The sequence below is a fragment of the Ictidomys tridecemlineatus genome, chromosome 4 (assembly GCF_052094955.1).
Source record: "Ictidomys tridecemlineatus isolate mIctTri1 chromosome 4, mIctTri1.hap1, whole genome shotgun sequence".
Taxonomy (NCBI): domain Eukaryota; kingdom Metazoa; phylum Chordata; class Mammalia; order Rodentia; family Sciuridae; genus Ictidomys; species Ictidomys tridecemlineatus.
The window spans coordinates 75,690,537-75,713,116 of record NC_135480.1 but is presented as its reverse complement, the minus strand read 5'-3'; the positions used below and the strand labels follow the sequence as shown (position 1 = coordinate 75,713,116).

Here is a 22,580-nt window from a genome sequence, read left to right as displayed (position 1 = left end):
CTATTGATATGATGTATTATGTTTATTGATTTATATATGTTGAACCAACCTTGCATCCCTGGGATAAACCCTCCTTGATCCTGATGCATCATCTTTTAAATATGTTTTCATAGGTGATTTGCCAATATTTTATTAAGAATTTTTGCATCTCTGTTCATCAGGGATATTGTTCTGAAATTTTCTTTCCTCGATCCACAGCTATCTTCAAAATTTTTATTTTGAGACATGGTCTTGCTAAATTGCCATGGCTGGCCACAGACTAGACAATCTTCCTGCCTCAGCCTACCCGCTTGCTGAGATTACAGATGTGCACCTCCATGCACAGTTTGTCATTTATTTTTTCTAAATTATTTTGAGTTGTTTTCTCAGTAGCTGCCCTGGAAAACACAAACAATATCTCATTTTATAGCAATCTAGTTCAAAACAATACCAACTTACTTTTAATGTTATTCAAAATATTTGCCCCTGTAGAACACTCTCCCATCATTTTGCCCTTATTGTCACAGGTTGCACTTGTATACTTTTGTGTGCCATTGGTCTTCATGTCTGTTTTGGTGCTAATACCATGCTGTTTTTTCTTACTATAGCTCTGTCTATAATATAATTTAGTATATGATATTGTGATGTCTTTTGCTTCAATTTTCTCACTGAGAAATTTTCTCAACCTAGATTTATAATTATTAATTTTGCATTTTTCTTTTGAATCAGATAGAAAAAGAAGTTTGAAGTTGAAAGTGCATCTGAACTGGGTTTTATTGAACTGGTTGTTGTCTTTCCAAGTGCTCTTTATGTTTTCACATGGATATGAGTCACTGGTATCCTTTCTTTTCCGACTGAACCACTCCCTTAACATTGTTGAAGACAAGTGTACTCGCACTACAATCTCTTAGCTTTCCAATTATTCTGAAATGTTTATTTTTCTCTCATTTCTGATGGATAATTTTGCCAAAAATATAATTCTTGTTTCACAGTAATTTCTTACAGCACTTTAAATATGCCAGTCCTTTGTTTTCTGACTTTCTTTCTTTTTTCCCTGACTTTCATAGTTTCTGATGACAAGACAGTTCTCAACTCTTCTGAGAATTCCCCTGTTCAGCATGGTCTACTTTTCTCTAGTTTCTTTCAAGACATTCTTCTTTAGCATCAGTAGACCTACTGACATCCTAATTTGAAATTGCTAAACTTCTTATATGTGCACATTAGTGTTTTTCTACAAATTTGGAGTGTCTTTGGTTACATTTTTTATCAAATATTATGTTGTTTCTTTCTCTTTATCCTGTCTTTCTAGGATTACTATTATGTATCTATTGATGTACTTGAGGGTGTCCCCCAACCTCTTAGGTTCTGATAATTTTTTTCATTAGTTTTTTGGTTCCTTGAACTGGTTGATTACAATAGAATGATTTTGAAGTTAATGATTCTTTCTTTGGCTGATTCAAATCTGCTGTTGAATTCTTTTAATTAATATTTGAGTTTAGGTTCTTTGTTCTTTGTTGTTGTTGTTGTTGTTTTTTGCTTTGTTTTGGTAGTGGACATTGAACCCAGGGTACTTTGCCACTGAGCTCCAACCCAAGCCCATTTTTATTTTTATTTTGAGACATGATCTCACTAAGTTACTGAGTCTGGCCTCAAACTGCAATCCTACTGCCTCAGCCTCCTGAGTCACTGGGATTAAAGGTTTGTACCACCATGCCAAGATTTTTGTTGTTTTGTTAACTCTGAAATTTTTGTTTCCTCATAATAATCTCTATCTATTGATAATTTCTATTTAATGAGACTCATTCTCATACTTTTCTTTTGTTCTTTAGACAGTGTTTATTTGAGTTCACTACATATATTTAACATAGCTACTAACATCGCTCTAGAAAGTCTAACAGCTGAGCTCCGTTAGTGTTTATATTTGTTGTTTTTCCTCAACCTTTTATTTACAAGGATTATGAATGTACAGGTAAAAGTAGTCAAAAACTACTCAAAAATCACTATCAAAATGACTTCTAGCAACATATGATGTGCCATATGTTGTGCAAGACCTTTCATAATCCTTAAAGCCTCTACAAATAGATATAATTAGTTTTCTGTGATATAGAGAAAACATAGGTTGTGGAAAGTAATGTGTGAAAATTAACATCAACAGTCAATGGCAAGGCCAGGAGTTAAACAAAAGTCTATTGTGATTATTGTCCCACAATTTCCATAAATAAATAAATAATAGAGAAATATTTTGAATTAATATTAGGAGAGTTTCAGTGTACTAGTAAGGAAACATTTTTCCACATTTTTTATTGGTGCTTTATAGTTGTACATATGGTGGGATTTATTGTTACATATTAGTACAAGTATATAATATAATAATAGTACAAATACATAATATAATAATAGTACAAGTACATAATATAATTTGTCCAATATAGGGAAATATTTTTAAAGAAGTTTCAAGTGTTTCTAAAATTTTTGTTGAGGCTTGTGCAGCAGGTGTGGTAAGAAATTGGTAGAATATCAGTTTTAGAAGAAAGAATGGTGTCCCAGAGTAAGTCTAGAACATTGTCCTGGTTTCAGGTAAAGTAAGGCCCTGGATAAGGGAGTCAGGGATCTAAACATGGACATTCAAGGAGGTGATGAACTCTGGTTTAATTTTAATTTTTAAAATTTGTTCTAATTCATTATGCATGACAGTAAAATGCATCTTGACACATCATATATAAATAGAGTATAAGATCTCATTCTTCTGGTTGTACATGATATAGAATCACACTGGTAATGTAGTTGTATATTCATATAGGGTAATAATATCCAATTAATTCTGATATCTTTCCTAACTTCAAGCCCTCTTCCCTACTTTTATTCCCTATTGTCTAATCCAAAGTACCTCTATTCTTCCCTAGAACCCCTCTGACTTATTGTGAATTAGCATCTGCATAACAGAGAAAACATTTGGTCTTTGGTTCTTTGGGATTGGCTTATTTCACTTATAGCGAAATAATATGATAGTCTCCAGCTCCATCCATTTACTGGCAATTAATGTCTTCTTTAAGGCTGAGTAATATTCCATTGTGCATATATATAACTTTTTGTTTTTCATCCATTAACCTGTTGAAGGGCACCTAAGTTGGTTCCATAGTTTAGTTATTGTGAGTGGAGCTGCTATAAAGTTTGATGTAGCTGTAATATGCTGATTTTAACTCTGTTGGATATAAATTTAGGAGTGGAACAGTTGGGTCAGATGTTTAACTTTGGTTTGCTTAACTCACAGGCTTTGGATATTCATTCCTTGGTTCTTCTCAATTTTCATTTGAGTATCTAACTCTATTACACACTTCAGTGTAGTCACATTTGCTGTTATTTCCAAATGGTACCAAGGAGGCACTAATTTACCGTGAGATCTATTATTCAGGGACAACCAGGTGGCTATCATTATAGTTTGACTTAATCTACTTACTTGATATTCTCTTCTCCATAACAAGTTTAATGTTAATCCTCTTGGGATATATTGATATGGGCAAAATACTAGCAACATATTAAAATATTTCTATATTTTATATATATATATATAATATTAAAATATTTCTCACAAAATGGCAGAATTTGACAATAAGAGTGACAGATAGGCTTGTAAGAAATCTGGCTGCATAAAGGACAGGTTAGAAGTAGGGTCACAATGAGTATCTATTCTTACAATCTACTTTGAGCACATCTATAGTTATAAATTATTGTAAGCACAAATATAATGGTTCTCAAATACATTAAAATATGGATGTCTATGTAGCTGAGTGATAGAGAGCTGGTTTAGAATGTGTGAAGTCCTGGGTTCAAAAGTCAGTGCCCCCCAAAATATACCAATGCCCAGACTTTCATATATGTTAATTTAACATCTCTGTGTCTGGGGCTTACATATAGGTATTTTAAAAAATCTATTGGTTTATGCTACAAGTACTGACATATGTTTTAGCAATATAGAACCTATTCTGTTAGGTATGATTTAAAAATGAGATAGATATTGAGCACAATGAATTAACTATCTCGAACTAAGTAAGACTGGCAAAGCACTAGGAAATTGATGTAAAACATTAATGTTTCTCATAAAATTCAATAATTTAAAATTGTAGTATAAATTTCTATGCAAATAAATTCCATAGAAATTACTCTAATTGATACCACAACATGTATTTATATACCATTTAATTATTTTGAAGGTGTATCATTGTGGCAATCAGGTGCATACTGATCACTATTGTAAAAAGGGAAGAACCTTCTCACATGAAATCCATCTGAACAAAGATGAAAAAATCTTTCCCTAAACTACTTGCAATTTGAGGAGTTGTGACCCCTGAAACTTAAAAGCACTGAAGAGAGAAAATAATGCTTTCATATTCAAGCAAGCAAAGATGAAAATTCATTTCTTTGCTAAAAGTTTGATTCATATATTACTTTTCTTTGAGAAGAAAATAAGGAAAATTTCCCATCAGCTATATGTTAATATCTTGTCAAAGATAAATGTGCAAAACAAAAACAGTGACATAAATTGTAAATATTTATTAAGTGTGAATAAATGAAAAAATGAGGAATTTAAGTGTCACCTTTAATGATGTGTATCATAGAATATATGGGAGGAGAATTTCATGAAATTGTTATTAAAATAGCAAACAAATTAAAAAATAAATAAAAGAAAATTATTAAAAATGCATGGATATTGTGAATTTAAAAATATTTATATCATACACTTAAATGTAAACAGTAAATTAGCACTGATATGGTTTTTTATTTAGTGTCTGAATAGATTTTAATGATATAGTTTTTCTCTTAACAAAGGCTGACCTAGCTACCATCACTATGGAGTGCTAAATTTAATACTATAAATAACCATCAGTTTCTTACAATACATTATTCTCTGGGAGGAGAGCAGGAACCAGTCATCCATCTGGTACATTAATTATGCTGGATTACAATCACTTTAAAAAATTACAACAATTACTTTCACCAAAATAGATGCATTGTTTTTATATTTATTTATTTGTTTGACAGTAATGCTCTCTGACATCATCACCTATCACCCATGGGCCAATGGAATGCTTCATTTATTGTTATATCATTTCTTTCAATGTTGCTTCTGATAGCAAGACTGATTTCCTAGCAAAAAGCAATGCACAAATATTCTATTTAGTATGAAATTCACTGGTCTTATTATATACTACATCTTTTAAGAACAATTGGTCTAATAAAATAGTGGGGTGACTACTGCACTCTCATTGTTACACTGAGGGGGAGAAAACCCTGTGGAGAGTTGGAAATCTGTTCTTACAGAGGTAATATAAGCTTTGAATTACTAGCCAAAATTCCCCCATATGCTAGAAGCAAGGTGAATGTGGGAATAGATTCTTTCACAATTATTTCTTATAACATAATTTCATAATTTCACATAGTTTTGAAATCTAGTTTCTGAGTAGTATTTTTCCAAAGTAGAATAATTGTTTCCATCAAGATGCTTGAAATATTGTAATGAATTGGAAGTTAAATTGAAGAACATTTTAGGTATTTTATGCCACTGAGTGTGTGTGTGTATAAAATGTATGTGCACACATACACATGGAAGCAGGGTGCTGCACTGATGTGATTGATAGATTCTGAATATATATCTGGGAATATATACTAATTCATAGTAGTGCAAGAAGGACTATGCATGAAATTTAAAGTACCTTTTGGGGATTTCTTAGCATTTGTATTTTCAATTTAATGGAAGACCACAGTAACCAAAGAAAGACAAAATATCTTTAAATTTAAAGTTTCTAAGAAAGTCTGGGTCATTGACTAGGTAAAGAGTTTTAGCCAGCAGACATGCTCAGTGAGGGCAAACAGAATATCCTATGGGTAGAATTGGTAGAATTCTATGGGAAGAATTGTAAACCATGATTACTGCTTATAATTTGATAAGAAAGAAGATCTGCAGCAGCCATACATATTTATTCCCCTATCCTTTATTTGTATATTTGTACTATTACATAATTATTGTGTATATATAATTATATATATATAATTAGTGTATATATTATATTTAGTATACATGAATTTTATACATTAAATCAAATTTTTTTATACATTTTTATGTAGGAATGATTAGTGATATTTATTCTTACAATTTGCTTTTTAGCATGAAGAATAATCAGTATAGATTATGATAGAACCTGAGAGTTTATTTAACATTTCCTGGACAGGAATAGTATAGCTGTTTATCAGAAGTGAATACCATTGGTTTAGGTAATTTTCTTATTTCTATATTGGGAAGAAAATGAGAGATCTTTGTAAAATAAAAAAAAGGCTATTTATAGCTGCTATGTCAAACTTAACCATATATAGAAGGAGCCATGTGTATCAATGCTGTACAGCAAGGTGGGAACTGAGCCGGTTATCTCCCAGCCCTCCAACATCCCAGTGCATTCCTCATCCTGATGCTGATCTGGGACTCTGTAAACCACATTTCTCCTTCATTACTTGATCCCTGACAGACACTGCCCATAATCTAAAAGAGAATAAGATACTCTTTACCCTAAGGGCAGTAGAATCCAGCCTCTAGCTTTTTATCAGAACTCCCAGAATCAGCATTATTGGTCCCTCTCAGTTTCAACATGCGTTAGGATCTATGACCCCCTTAGAAATCTGTGATCTAGGTGTGTGGAGCATTGCTAAATGTTTGAGAGCATCAGTACTGGTTGACTAGAGCCACTGACTCAAAGGTCCCTGCCCTGTAAAGGTCCCTGTCCTTCTCTAATACCAACTGGTAGCATGAGGTATCACTACTAACTGAATAATGTCCTTTTCTCAAAAATTTGAGTCCAGGTGTGTGAAGCCATTCCCTAAGCTACTGGATTCTAATATCTCTTATTATTTTCTTTCAATCCCTAGCTCTAGGGGAAGTGCTTCTTCCTCTATTTCCTATCCCTATCTTCTTTCACATTCCCCTTAATTTTATAACATGGATTTAACCTATTGTTTATATTATATTGTTTCCATTGAAATAAATGGTATAGTTTCTCTCATTGAATCCCATTACAGAATATACATGAGCACACACATGTTTCATTTTTGGTAAAACCAATGAAAATAAAGAATTTCTTGACTTATAAAATATGAGACAATGTAACTTTTCTTTAGAATTAAAAAAAATTACTGAGTAATTAGAGTATACTTTCAAGACATATTTCAGTATCAGAAATAACTGATGCACATTTAATTTCATATATTTTCCAGATGAAATTATATAGTCACATATCCAAGTTGCTTAAACTTATTTGTAAGTTTTCCAATAATAGTCACATATCACATTTTAAATTAAAATAAAAAAGCATTTCCATGTGTCAGCATTTCAAGTATTCCATAGCCACTTATGAAGGCATAAGTCATTGTCTTTCTTACTTACATTGTACCTTGAAGATTATATATATATAATATATAATATATAATAATCTCCCAGCCCTCCAACATCCAAGTGCATTCCTCATCCTGATGCTGATCTAGGACTCTGCAAACCACATTTCTCCTTAGAGTATACTATATATATTTTATACATATATAAAATATTATATATATACATATATTTATATATATAATCCCTTGAAGAAAAAAATATATATATATGATTTGCTTGACTACTTCCATCTTGCCATAAAATCAAGGCAATTCTAGCATCATTCATTGTAACTAAGAAAGGGAAAATTAATATTTTTCAGGGATCAAATTTGCTTCTGCTTGGGAGATAAAAATGTAAGAGAATATCATTTCTAATTCAATAAGAAATATGATAATTTAAAAAAATTTTACTTCATCAGAGAATTAAAGTCACAACCAGGCAAACTCTATTCCAATAGGAGACAAGGCAAGATGAGGTGACATAGGACATTTTAACTGGTTCTAACTTGAATGAATTAATTAAGCTGTAGGGGCTTATGGAATAGTTTAGAACTCTGGAAAATCCAACACAGAGGGGAAGCACACACTTATTTACCAGCTCTTTTCCTCTGGCCTCTCCTGGATGCTTTCCTGGGAGGCAGAAGGAAGACATAAGAACAAAGCATCTGAGGAGCTCGGGGAAAAGTCAGACATTCTAACAGAAGTGGAATCTGAAATACAAGGGAAGGAGGAAAACAACAGAAGAGGAGGAAGAGAAGCAGAAAGAGAAAAAGAAATAGGAGAAGGAGAAGAAGCAAAAAGAAGAAGAAAAGAAAGGGACTAAAGGAAGGGAAGGATAGAGATGGAAATTCTATGAAAAAATAGTGGCTGGTAAAATTGCCAAATCAGTTGGTTGTGGTGGTGCATGACTATAGTCCCAGCTACTCTGGAAGCTGAAGTAGGAGGATCTCATGTTTGAGGACAGCTATGGCAATTTGGCAAAACCCTGTCTCAAAATAAAAAGTTATAAAAAGAGCTGGTGGTATTGGTAAAGCACCCCTGATTTTAACCCCAGTAACACTTAATAAAGATTTTTTGTCCCTCAAAAATTAATAAAAGAGAAAAATTATAGATATCAAAATTTCAGAGACAAGGAAGAAGAGAAGAATGAGAAGTAGAAGAAAGAAAAGCTTAAGCAATAGCAGAATAGCAGATAGGCCTATTGTGGAGATGAGCTCAAGTCACAACATAATATCTAATAAAAAAGAAGTATAGGCAAAAGCTGAGGAGGATTAACCAAGAGGAAATAAAACAATTAGTAAATAAATAACAATGTGTTCTATGTAATCCCAATAGTGTTGCTAATTACAAAATGTTCTTAACACCCCAACTAAAAAGCAGAGATGGTTTGATTGAATTAAAAAACAACAAGAACAACAAAGATCCAACTGCATGGATCCACATGAAAAGAAAACTAGAAAGATGTACCATGCCTAAAGATAACTGGTGTTGCTAAATTAATATTTATATAGACTTTAGAACCAGGAATAAAAAGGAACAACTTGATAAGAAACAGGTCTATTCATTAAGAAGGTGAAACTTTTTTTTTTTTGTAGAAAAACCCAACTGTTTTATTTGTATTTATTAATAGAGACTTTACTTCTGATACTAGATGTGTGAGTTTTCTTTCACACCAAAGAATTCTTCAATTCTCTGTGGACACCATCTGAAGAAGATGAAACTTTCTAAAGGGATATAGGTATAATAATAGAAACCTAAAATATATAAGGAAAAACTGCTGCAACTGATATGACAAAATAGATATATTTATAATTATCACTTGAAGTTTCATGCCAATATTCTCTCTTTACTAATAAAATTAGTAGACCAAAAATTTATAATTACATGTAAGATTAGATTAACACTATCAGGCAATTTGATATGATTGACATTGGTAGATAACTCCACATAGGGTGGTAGAATGTGTATATTTTTATATACACAGAGAATATTCAATAAGATAGGTCATTTTTAAGAATTACAAAATAAATTTAAAGGTATTAAAATAATAAAATGTTATTTGTCTACAACAGAATCAAACTGAAAATTAATAGCAGAAATATCACTATAATATTCCTAGATATTTAGAAATTAACACACTTCTAAAGAAGCCTTGAATGGAAAAGAAATAGAGATATTTATAAATATTGTAAACTGAATAATATTTTTGTTTACCAAAAACTTGACTGTTTACAGTGTATGAAATGCATTTATAATATTGAACAATCTTATTAGGAAAAAAGATATAAAATCTATATATAATCTTCTACTTAAGGAACTAGTAAAAGAGATAATTGGGGGCTGGGGATGTGGCTCAAGCGGTAGCGCGCTCGCCTGGCATGCGTGCGGCCCGGGTTCGATTCTCAGCACCACATACAAACAAAGATGTTGTGTCCGCCAATAACTAAAAAATAAATATTAAAATTCTCTCTCTCTCTTTCTCTCTCTCCCTCTCTCACTCTCTCTTTAAAAAAAAAAAGAGAGATAATTGTATGGTAAGTAGAAGATACAAAATAATAAAGTCGATATAATAAAAGAAAAAGAAGAAACAATAAGCCAAACGAGCAAACAACAAAAAGTAAAATCAATTAGATCTAAAGCTTTCCATTAGGAAAAGACCAATAATATTGATAAAGTTCTGGTTAGATTGGTTATAGAAAGTCAGAGAACACAGACGTTAACAATATCATGAAAGAAAAGAAAACATTGCCTCAGAACCTATTGAGATTAGGGATAAGATGTCAATAACATAATATCTTCTGCTAATAACTTGACAATTTATACAAAGTCAGAATAATTCCATGAAAATCACAAACCACTAAACTTAATTTAAGAAGAAATAGATACTTCAATAACCTAAATATATTAAAATAATTAAGTTTTACTTTAAAATCTTTCTGTAAGGAAAACTCCTTGATCAAGTAAAATATTACTTGATTAATGAATTCTATAAAACATTTACAAAAGAAATATTGTCAATTCAACAGAAACTCTCCCTCCAAATAAAAGAGGAAGGAATTGTCATTTTATGTGCTCAGAATTACCTTGAAACCAATACTTGGCGGGTCTTTGTGTGAAAAGGAAAATAAACATGCAAGAGTAGAACTTAAGTAAATAAAATAAATACCTTAATAAAAATGGAAATTTAGTAAATGATCTCCTTAAGAAATTACATTTGAAAGTAGAAAATTCTTGCTACCCACATATGATCATTATAGGCTAGGTTCATTTGACAATGGGTGACTTGTACTGATGTTACAACAAAGAAAGAGAAAGGATCTTTCATTGGTATGTAGATAAATAAACTATAAGAATTCAGGGAAATTCTAGTCCTGATGACTTGAGGTAAAATTGTGAAGTTTATAGGCAAAAGAATGAACAATCTGCTTGTCTCATGAGGAGAAATAAAGCCATATTATACAGAAATATCTCACCTCCGATTGAGGTCAAGAAAGTCCAGTTAAATTCCCCACTTAACCTTGTACTGGCTTTGAAACTCACAGTCACTTTCCCTCTAAGTTTTTTTTTTTTCATTACTGAGGATCAATTCCAGGGCCTTGTTTATGTAAGGCAAGTGATCTACCATGGAGCTATGTTCCCAATGCCTTTATATTTTATTTTGAAACAGAGTGTAAGATTTTCAGGTTACCCTTGAATTGGCAATCTTGTCTCAGCTTTGTTATCATATATGTTCACATCTTCCCTTGGCTTAATTTCTGCATTGTAAAAACAAATTATTGTATAAGATTATATAATATTAACTAGGAAAGCAAGGTATTTCTTAAATGCAGATTTTCTTCTCAATTTGAAGTTTGAAAGTCCTTACCACTAACTATATCTTCCTTCACAATACCCCTAGCTTACCATGATCCATTTACACAAACCTATCCATCCCTCCTTGAACTTCGTTGTTTCAATTTCAGAGGTTTTGTACTTGCTTTTTCTGCATCAATATTTGGTTTAATTTCAAACCACAAAATTTTGTGAAGTACAAATCCTAGGTTTCAAATTCTTCAGTAAATTATTTTTCTATCCACATCTTGGAAACTGAAAGTTTTGTAATTAATTTATCCTGGATTTTGTTTTTCTTCTACATTCATTCATCAATAGTGCAGACTTTCAGAGCCTTGAATTTATGTAAGCAAGTTGATCCTAGCCTTGTGTGGGCCCAAGTAATTCATTTCTTTTATGTCAAGGGCAGAAATTCTATATGTTAGGTTACTAAGTCTAAAATCCTAACAGCCAAGGTTAGGGACAAACCAGTTTCTGAGTTTGATGCTTCTGTTTTCCATTTCTTTTTCTTTCTGGAATCTGATTGGTCTTGATGTTATGAGAGAAAACTATGCATATAAAATAAAATTGACTATTTATCTGCATTTTCGTCTGTTTGTCTCAAGGGAAATTTCAGATTCTCCTAGTCTAGTATCTTGCTAGAACAGAAAACCATGCATCAACATTATCACTGCCCAAACAAAATAAAAGTCCATTTTAAAATAATGGGGAAGATGTTCTTACAAATAAATCAAATTTCTTCCTCAGAGCTCATGACAGAAAGAGAGGATGCTGAGGATGGCCTAACTGAGGGCACAAAGTGACTGCAACCCAGTGACAGCTTTCCTCTGTGCCTGCCTCCCTCATCCTGAGCTTTAAAACCAGTGCTGAGTGACCTACTGAAAGAAAAGGAAAAAGACAACCCCTAGGAAGAATGGAGGAGGAGGAGGAGGAGGAGGAAGGGAAGGAAGAGGAGGAGGAGATTCATCCCTTCCCAGTGACAATGGGCCCTAAAGGGAAAAAACAAATACTGCACACTAGGCTCTGGACTTTCACCCTTCCAGTGAGTCCTGGAAGGAGGAAAAAAATAAACAGTTCTGGGTAACAATGCATACAAGAGGCTCCAGCTGGTCTCTGTATTTTCATCCCTTCCCAGTCACAATGAATTTCAGAATTTTACGACTTTTTCCCTGACTTTCCAAACCAACAGTTCTGCTTAAGTCTTCAATGATTAATTCACCCTCTTTGTAACCTAAAAAATGCAGACCCCTGTCGCCATTTTCTACCCAGAAAATGCACCCTGCCAGTGCCTGATTGATTGACTCCCTGGCTTAATAAATAGCATCACTAAATCTGTTGAGGTCTGTTCCCAACTGTTATTTGTGCTTACATTTACATTTCTGTGGTTTCACTTGTATGGGCAAATGTCTGGTATTCTTGTATCAAAGACCTCACAGAACAGGGATCATTGTGGTTAAGGGATTTTGTAGGCGTTATTCCCATTCTCCAAAGCATTGTCTTCCTGGTTTTGTAAAAGGAAACTTGGTAACAGGAACCTTGAAGTTTGTTCTGATGCTGTTTTCTTCCTGAGATTAAAGGAACTTTCCTGCTTCTTTCTTTTGTGGGAAAAGCACTTTTTAATAGAAGAACATTGTTAGTTTTGATAAATACATGTATTTTTCTCCTGATGGATTACTCTGTATAAGGACACAGCTGTAGAAAGCTTCTTTTCTTACTGCCTCTTACCCCTTGGCTTCCTGAATTTATTTATATGTCTTTCTGAGTATCCAACAGATTCTTATCCTCATTGTTATTCTACATTATTGTGACAGTTTGTACTTGACAAGATTTATCTCATCTCGGGGCTGCTTTTTTGTAGGATAGAAATAACATTTGTGTGATGCATCCTTGGTTATGCATCTTCTGTTTCCTGATTTGCCAACAATATATAAAGCAAGTTTATTTTGATGCTTCCAGAAAGGCTCATGTCATCTAAATTAGATTAATAAAGTCAAACAAATTATGAATAATTCAACAAATGAGATTTACAATATAGCATTTCCTATGGATATTTTCTGTACTCATTAACATTCTTTAATTTTTTATTTAAAGAAATAATAGATTAATTCCCCCCTAGAAAATGATATCTGTTAGAATTGAAGCCACATTTTTTTCATAGTTTACTTTTTAAAGCATTTGAAATGCTTCTTTTTAATGTTTTTTTTCCTATCATTTTTGAGGGGAGAAAATTTTTCTTAAGTGATAGGTGATGTAGTTTATTATTTATTAGTAAAGGGAAAAAAAGCCATTCATGAAAATGCTATCTTTAAAGATTTTTTTATTCCTCTCAAATGATCTAATTGTTTTGTTTTTTTATCATCATCATCGTTCTAAAATAATGGGTGTAATTTAACATTTCAAATTCTTATTCTGTCTTCATTCTCAGTGTGAGTTTCATCCTCACCACTTGTTATGGAGTGAAATATGATATTGAATGTCTGCTCTCACAATAGTGAAAAAATATTTTTCTGCTGTTTAAATAATCAGTCTCTTGTACTATATTATACTAACTGTAGGAAATGAATATACCATCATGCAGATGTTTATTCTGTGGTTGTCCGTGAGCTCCTGAATTGATACAGTGACAGATGCAAAAACAATGACCTTTGGGTAAGACAGAAATAAATTAGATCCTATGTCCATCAATTAATAGTTCTGAAACATTGGATATATTCTTTAATCTTTCTCATCCTCAGTCTTTAGACTTTTTAAAAGGCAATGATTAAAATTTATTTTAAGGATGAAGAAAGTAGTGCATATGGAAATGGCCTTGGGTAGTATCAAGCAGATTGCATTGAAATACATGAAGTTATATTATTTTCCTGTTATCCAGGCCATAATGTTTCTCAAATTTAGCAGACCACTGCTATATTGAATGAAATAAAATCTTTATCTCATTTTTTTCCTCAAACCTTTCATAAACTCTTGCCCTATTCATATCCTTTCAATCAACATTCACCTGTTTAGAAGTGATGATCTCCACTCTATTAGGATGAGAAAATAAAAATATTTACATCAGAATATGAATTTTTTAACACTGAGTTTGGAAGTTATGTGGAATTATAATATATATATATATATATATTATATATATAAATAGTCTATCCTTTCCCTCTTTAAATCAGGAAAAAAAGGAAGACTCATCCCTTCTGATAGAAAAGGTCCTACCACTCTACTGGGCTTTGGAATTCAAATCTCAAGAACTCCATGAGGTTGTCTTTTGATTCTTCACTGTGTCCCTCTGAGTGTATGTTTTATTTCCAATAACATACAAATATTTTCTAATATCTCCATTTGAAAAAAAAACTGAGACCACATTTCTCTTTTCATTTCATATCCCTTTCCTGCTTCCCTTCTTGTCAAAATCTTTTGAAAGGGTTGTTCAGAACCTGCTCCAGTCTGACTCCTTCTGGTAGCTTCCACTCTGCTGAATCTGCTGTCATTGAGGTCACAACCAACCTCAGGTTTTCAGACACCACAAGTAATTTTCTATCTCCATTTTATTGGCTTCTTAAGAAAAATTTCTTTGTCCACTTCCTGCTTCTTGAGCTTTTCTCCTACTTGGCTTTTGTGAGTTATCATATCCTTGTTTCTGTCCCTACTCATTAGTCAGAGATTCTTATTCTTCTTTGCTAACTCATCAATATCTGCTCATCTTTTTAATAATGCATTGTGCCTTTGCAGTAAAGATGACCAAATACATGACTCCAAACCTATTCTTTCTTTGACTTCAACACTCCAAGATCCAACAGAATTCTTAGTATCTAATTGTAATATCCTAAAGAACTTCAATATTCCAGAAGAAAATTTAATTCACTTTCTTCACAAAATTTATTATTAGTTGTCTTATCTTTTCTGCTTCTATAAATAGACCTTCCATTCTCCCTAATGTGTCACACTCTAGAAATCATCATTGTTTTCACCATTTATAAGAAGTATTAATATTAGCTATATGTATATCATCACCAAGTCTGTTGATTAATCCCTTTTCTTTTACCACTCAAAGATCATGGGCTCAGTTTCTTTGTCTTCCAACAACTCCCTTGTCACTTGTCTGGTTGATATCACTATTACATTTCACCTAAATTAATGCAATAGAGTAAGTCACTTCCCCCATTGAAGTTCTTGTTCCAACAATTAATTTGCCACAGCAATTGGGGTAATTTTAAAAAATGTCAATCTTAAAATTATTTCAGTATCCAGATTCTATGGTTTGGATCGGTGTCTCCCAAAGGCCTAAAGGTTTGCTAAAGACTTGATTCCCAGCTAAGGCACTTATTTAGGTCATTGAGCACGTGCCCTTGAAGAGAACAATGAGACCCTGGTCCCTTTCTCTTTCTCTCTTTTGCTTCTCAGCCAGCAGGTGAATGCTTTTTCTCTACCATGTGCTCCCACCATGATGTACTACCTTACCATAGACCTAAAGGCAACAGGCAACTGATCATGGATTGGAACCTCTGAAACTGTGATCCAAAATTAGCCTTGGAAGTGGAAAGCTAGCCAACACACTTGATTAAGATCATTTAAAATCTTTCCACTGCACTTAGAGTTCTGCTGGTCTCCTCACCCTCATTTTGTAATAGATTTCCTTTGTTTATCATCTTTTGCTTTTCAGTCTCCTTTCTAACCTTGTGATAAGACAAGTTCATTTCTGCCATAGACCTCTTGACATTGTTCTTCCCACTTCCTGAAACACTTGCCCCACAGGCTGTCTCCTTTTGTGATCTCGGTGTTAAATTATAGTTCATTTCCTCAGAGATAGCAGCTATTGCAAGTCTATCTCAATTGAAACCTTCTCAAGTAATTATTTATAAGTATATATTTTCTACCACACCATAGTGCTAAATTGAATTCTGTGCTTCTTTCTTTCTTTCCTGGTTTCCTTGAATTTCCTAACCCCACCATTGAATGCAAGCATCTAAATGTTGAAAATTTTGTCTGTCTTATAATAGTGTGGTATACATTTATAAAAATATATCATATAATAATCAAAGATAAAACTTCAGGTAGCTGTTAACATAAGCAGCATTTTTCTGGCTGAGAAAAGGAATGCTTAGAGGAGAATAAATAACTTGTTTGGGATAATAAAATAAGATGTGGCAGCTTTGGAATTCAAAATGAGGCATGTCTGATTCTGAAATCTGTGATCTTAATCACATGATTTATTGCCTCCTAGCCTCCTAATTTCTGGTCTTTTGATGTATTTTCTAGGCCTCTTGGATCTGATGCTTAGTGCTATTTTAGCAGTTCTGACCTTTGGTTCTCTAAACAATTATGATGAGGACCTTTCCTATGATTATACTGCTTCTGCCTCCCTTGGCTGAACATCACACTATCGTGTTAAATATCCCATTCTACCTCCTGGGACCTCATATTCTGGGACTTCCTTCCACTTTGCAACAAACTGTGTCTTTGGGCAGATCATGCCTTCTCTACCCCAGTTTTCTTATTTGTAAAATAGGAGTTTTTATCATGCTCTTGAAATGTTCTTTCAAAGTTCAGCAAAAAATATTGAAAATTCATTCTTCTTTCCCCTTCTGCCTATGAGATTTTCAGGTTACCAATATTTTAATTTAAGCAATTTAATTTCACTAGTACCAAAATACATTAATCCTACTAAGAATTGGATGCAGTTGGAACATTCTTTAGGTTATTAGTTATAGCACAATTTTTTTATCCATTGATAGAATATAATTCAATTTCCTTTGATCAATATTTGACTCCACAACAAAATGTTATTGATAACCCAACAGATGTCTGCCTAATTCAGAGTTATCAATTCCACAACAGTTTAGTATTTAATGAATCACTTCTATGTGCCAGGGTTCTGTGTTAGGTGCCAGAGATGACTGATATATAAACCCAGCCTAAAAGGAGCTCATAATTTACTGGGAGACATAGATAAACCAATGAATCAATCTAACAAATGTAGACTGGTCCAAGAGCTAAATCTAACAACAACACAAAAACAACTGTAGAAACGTGGTCAAATATGAACATAATGCTATAACTGCCATTTATTCTAGGAAGTTAATGCTGTTTCAGAAAAAAAAAATCAGGGAGCCTTTTAAAATCTGGTGACAGTCCAACAGTGTGAAAAGAAACCCACAGACAGACAGATCTCCCTCTGCTATACCATTTGATTGCAAGAGCAGACTTTAAGATATTTCTATGGTTTCTGAGCTTACCTCCTTCCATAACGCTAGAATTGCTGCCTTTCTGAGCAAGCTTTAGTCTTGCAGTCACCAGGAGGGAAGCAATCTGCTGTTCATTCCTGAAGCCCCAGAGAACCACCCTTCTGCTTGGACTATTTCTATGCTGCAAAATTGGCAAGGAACCTGTTTTGAGGGCATGTGGGTCAGGGTAGCCTTCTTAGTAGGATAGCTCATGGGAGGCTTGGACAGGGGAACAGAATGGAAGGGAAGCCTCACTGACAAATACAGCCAAGAATTCACTCCAGGAGATGTAATTAATCTGTAGCTGAGAAGCAAGGCAGGTTAGCCATTCCTGGAATGTATTACTTTAGGTTTGCACCCAGCCAGAATTCCCATGCACTCAAAAGATAAGCTACGCAGAATTGCTGAGATCTTACCAATTGTAGACAGTGCTTAGAAAATAATAACTAAAGAAAAAAATATATTGTATATGCTTTTCTAAAACTCTCTTTATGAGAGCTAGTTTTTGCACAATGCTTTGTAGTTTGTAAAGTACAAACTCACATACCCCTGAGGAAGGTAGTATCACAGCCACAATTTAGTAAATAAAGAAAGTGAGACTCAGAATGGTTCAGCAATTTCCCCAAGATATTACAGAACCATGACACAGTACCAGGTCATGCTCAGTGGCCCTCTGACTCTAGAGCTCATGGTTCTTTCACTACAGAATTTATCTTCACACTTAGAATCCAGATTCTCTAATGTGAATTCTTTTGAGTTTTTTTTTTTTTTTAATAAACTTGTTCTGCTTGGACCACTTCCTACTGCAGTACCCATGCTACTTTACAAGTGTTCAAAATAACCACTTGTGTTGACTGCTCCTGCTTCCCCTTTGGAGGAAGAAGATCCTCTTTCTGTCATATACATAGCTCTACATTCCTTCAATCGAGTTTTTCAATTCTCTATGAAGCAGCACACAGTACATGTTACTTAACCTCTGTAGTTCATTGTATTCATCCATAATGTAATGAAAATGGCACTTACCAGATAGGATGGCGGGATTCCCATAGGTATTAAATGAATCAATTCACACATAGAATTTGGTTCCTAATAGGTTTTCAAATATATATTATTTGTGGTTTTAGGATTTTAAAAATGTTGTAACTGTTGGCTATTGTCTGTATCTTTCTTATGTTGTTTCCCCATTGATTGTTTTACTTTCAAAAGTCACGAATCAAAGTCCTATTCATTCTTCAAAAGGTTTCAGATCAAAACTGTATTCTAAACAATAGAATCGAATTGCTCATTGAATATTCACTGTGTGTGCGGCAAGGGGTTAGGTGCTATAGATACAGGGGCTGAAAAGATCAGCTCTGGTTTCTCTACTTCCTTGGTGTCCTTTTCTTCACTCCCAAATATCCTGGCCTATCGGTAACTATAACTAAGGAAGTTGCATTTTGCTTTTTGTTGCTTGTTTCTTTACATATCTAGTCTAGGGAATATTAGGTGGAGAAGAAAATATTTAACAATGGTTTGATCTTCATGTTTTAATATAGCATATGACACCTAGAGGTACTTAATACTTGTTGAAGGAACAGATGAATGGATGCAGGTATATGGAGGAGTGCTTGCTTTTCTCCATGGAAGGCTTTCTTAGACAGTGAAATGCAAAGCAAAGGAACATGTTTAGAAAGCTGCTTTCTGCTGCTCTGGCATTTATCTTACACACCGTCCAGTACTAACACTTTTTATTCCTTCCTGAGTTTGCTATCAACATAAAAACTAGTACTATTGGTAAAACTTGAAAATGGAAACATTGCTGCCCAATGTGTAACATAAGACCAAACAGATCATCTGAAATCGAGACAAAGATAAGCAAGAGTTAGTTCAATTCAGACTATTTCCATATAGGGAATTTGGAAGCCTGCAGAAATAAGAAGGTGTCTGGAGTCATTGAATGTAGCATCCTCACCATGAGCAGGTTGTGCTAAACTGCAAGCACTTTAGAAGCTGCTGCCAGACAGACAGTGACATAGCATCCTGAGCTCAACTGTCTAGTACAATTCTTCATTCAATCAATCTATGGAGAATAGGATTCAGAAAAAGAATCACCAGCAATTTCTTTAATAAAAAATAGATTAAAAGGATGTGGACAGAATGTGAAGCAGCTTTTAGAGCTCTAGGTAAATGATTGCACATTTCACCCTATTTCTGTGTTTGCTTGCTTGTCTCATTTGGGAATTGGCACTATTAGTATTATTGCAAAAGTGTCTATGCCCACTTCAAAAAATAATAAGTACAGAAAACATAAAGTTCATGCCTAAGTCTACCAACCAGAAATAAATTATCAATATGAATTAATATCCTTTCTTGGCTCTATTCATAAACATATGCACATATGAATACAAATGCATATGCTTGTGAAATAGGATATTATTAAGTATTCTATTCTAAAACATTCATTCCTTACTTATATACTAAACATTTAAAACACAACAATTTAAATATACATCATAATTTTAATGGATACTGAATTTTTCATTATATACAAGAGTTCACTAAATGTATTTGCAGTGTACTTTGTGAAAGGGCAGTAGATAATATACTTAAATCACTTCTCCTAGCTAGGTTTCTAGTTAGAACACCATAATTAGACATTGTAATCCTTCATTTATTCATTTAAATGATGATGTGTTTGGCATTATGCTAAGTACAAAGAATATAAACTAAAAAAAATATGTGTCAGATAAAATGAAAAGTGAAGTAACAATTCAAGATTTTGTTAGGTAAACTAGTAATTGGACAATTATAATATGTTTTAATCTATGGAAAGGGAAGCATAAAAGTTTGTTGTTGTGTTGTTTGTTTTTGGCGCTGGGAATTGAATCCAGCCACATCCCCAGCCCTCTTTTATATTTCATTTAGAGACAGGATCTCATTGAGTTACTTAAGGCTTCACTAAACTGCTGAGTCTGGCTTTGAACTCATGATCCTCCTGCCTCAGCCTCCTGAGCTGTTGAGATTATGGGCATGCACCACGGTATCTGGCTCACACAAAAATTTTTAAAGACCCAAAAGAATGGTGCAAGTGCCTTGGGTAGTGGAAGAAGCTATGAAAAAGTTATGTTTGAACTACATCTTCACTTATAAATATAGTGGAAACCTGGTTAGTCAGCTTTTCATCACTGTGACTAATGTAACTAACAAGAACAACTTAGAGAATGAAAGACTTATTTTGGCTTACAGTTTCATAGGTCTGAGTTGATGGGTGGCTGAATTTATTGCAGGAACATTATGGCAGAAGGGCATAGAGGGGGAAAGCTGCTCAGCTCATGGCAGCCAGAAAGCACTGAGAGAGTGCTCCCCCAACATTGGTCCACACTGTCACTAACCACTCCAACATATTGCTCTGTCTGAGAAAGTCCTGAAGAGCTAGAAGTCAGAAACTCTAGTTGGTTCTCTAAAGTCCAAATGACCACCTTCAAACCTCTACCACCAGTAGTTATATTTGCTTCAAACGCATTAAATAATTTTTTTTTTGGAAATCATAGTCTGAACACTCAAAATCCTGAAATAATCACTTTATCCTCTTCATGAATGCTACAATGATTACCTCATTAATCTTGTGTGTTAATGATTTTACTCTTCACTACATGCCTTAAGAAGGTCTGGGAACTAGAACCATATAGCCTAGCAGACAGCTAGCCTGTCCTTGGGAGTTCTATATCTCCTACCTCAGGGCAATCTGCAGTTAATGGCTATTTAGGAAGGGTTTACAAACTGAAATATACTCTATAAACTATCAAGACCTGGCTGAGTGTAGGACTCCAAATAAAACTGTACCCTTAAATGGCTTCTTCTCATTCATATTCAGCCTTACTCTTCCCTCCCTTAAAGTTCTCTCTTTACTAAACACTTCTTTTATAAAACATTGGCTTAGGATATCCTTCTGAAAAAAAACAAATGACAAAAATTTATTTGCTTTTATGTGATAACTAAAGTCACATTTGATAGATATTTATTATACTTAAATCTAACAAACACATAATTTATGAAAAAGTCTCAACCAACCTGTCAACAAAGGCATGATGAAGAAGAAAAATGGGATCATTGGCTGATCCCTGCACCTGTGACATCGTTCCATTCATATAGATGTGCAAAGCATTGTGCATGCTGCTTTGAGTGGCATCTGCTATCCCAGTAAGTGGACTAGCAAATCCTGTTGGTCAAAAGAAAATTGCACAAAAAATTAGTTTACCTAAATGATTAAAAATATAAGCAATTATCTCATTTGCTTTACAACTTCAATGGAAAGCCTAATCCAAAATCAAATCAATAAGAAAATTCATTCTGTATTGGGATTCCTTACATTCAGGATACCTGGTGAGTATTCAATAAATCTTGTGCAATTGAATGGTGTTAAATTGAGTATAATTGATGGATTAAGCAGATGGAATAGGCTGAGCCAATTTGTGCTTCCCTGGTTACTTCTATTATTCCTCCTTTCAATACTTCAAAGTGATAAGAGCATTTTATAATAATCAACATAGTCATTTTTTACTTCAATTTGCAATATCACTTAGAGTTCTTTTTAGTCCATTACATGTCCCCTTGCTTTCCAGATTTAGAGAACACTTTAATGTGGGTATCTGGAAGAAGTGAAAGCACAAAATTTGTGACCTCCCATATTATAATTCATCCTTGACAGTCTTATGGATACCAGGTCATAATGTGATTTTTGCAAAAACATTTATTTCAAAGTTAATTAGAACTCATTCTCAAAGACCATACCAATCACTGATCTCTGTAAAATCACCCTCATAACATACAGTTCTCTCTTCATGGGATTTTCTTGTCTAAAATAACTATTATGGAAAAAATATTACATATATATAGATTATATATAAAATATATATATATGCACATTTATAATGATTTAGATGTAAGGTGTCCCCCAGACGCTCACTGGTGAGACAATGTAAGCAGGTTCAGAGGAAAAATGATTGAGTTGGGAGAGTCTTAACCCAATCAGTGAATTAATCCCCTGATAGGGATTAACTGAGTGGTAACTGAAGTGGTAGGGTGTGGCTGGAGGAGGTGGGAATTGGGGTGTCTCTTTGGGGTATATATTTGTAACTAGCAAGTGAAAGTCTGTCT

At 33.6% G+C, this 22,580-nt stretch overlaps 2 protein-coding genes across 2 annotated transcripts in view; one reads left to right on the top strand and one right to left on the bottom strand.

Moving 5' to 3' along the window:
- Tyr (tyrosinase) overlaps positions 1 to 22,580 on the bottom strand; it is a 97,566-nt gene that overhangs the window by 44,101 nt on the left and 30,885 nt on the right. Inside the window, exon 3 of the mRNA XM_005339207.4 lies at positions 21,495 to 21,642. Within this exon, the coding sequence (XP_005339264.1) occupies positions 21,495 to 21,642 (148 nt within the window). The remainder of the gene's footprint in view (positions 1 to 21,494; positions 21,643 to 22,580) is intronic.
- The window catches only part of Nox4 (NADPH oxidase 4), a 271,262-nt gene that overhangs the window by 235,037 nt on the left and 13,645 nt on the right, over positions 1 to 22,580 (top strand). The window lies entirely within an intron of this gene.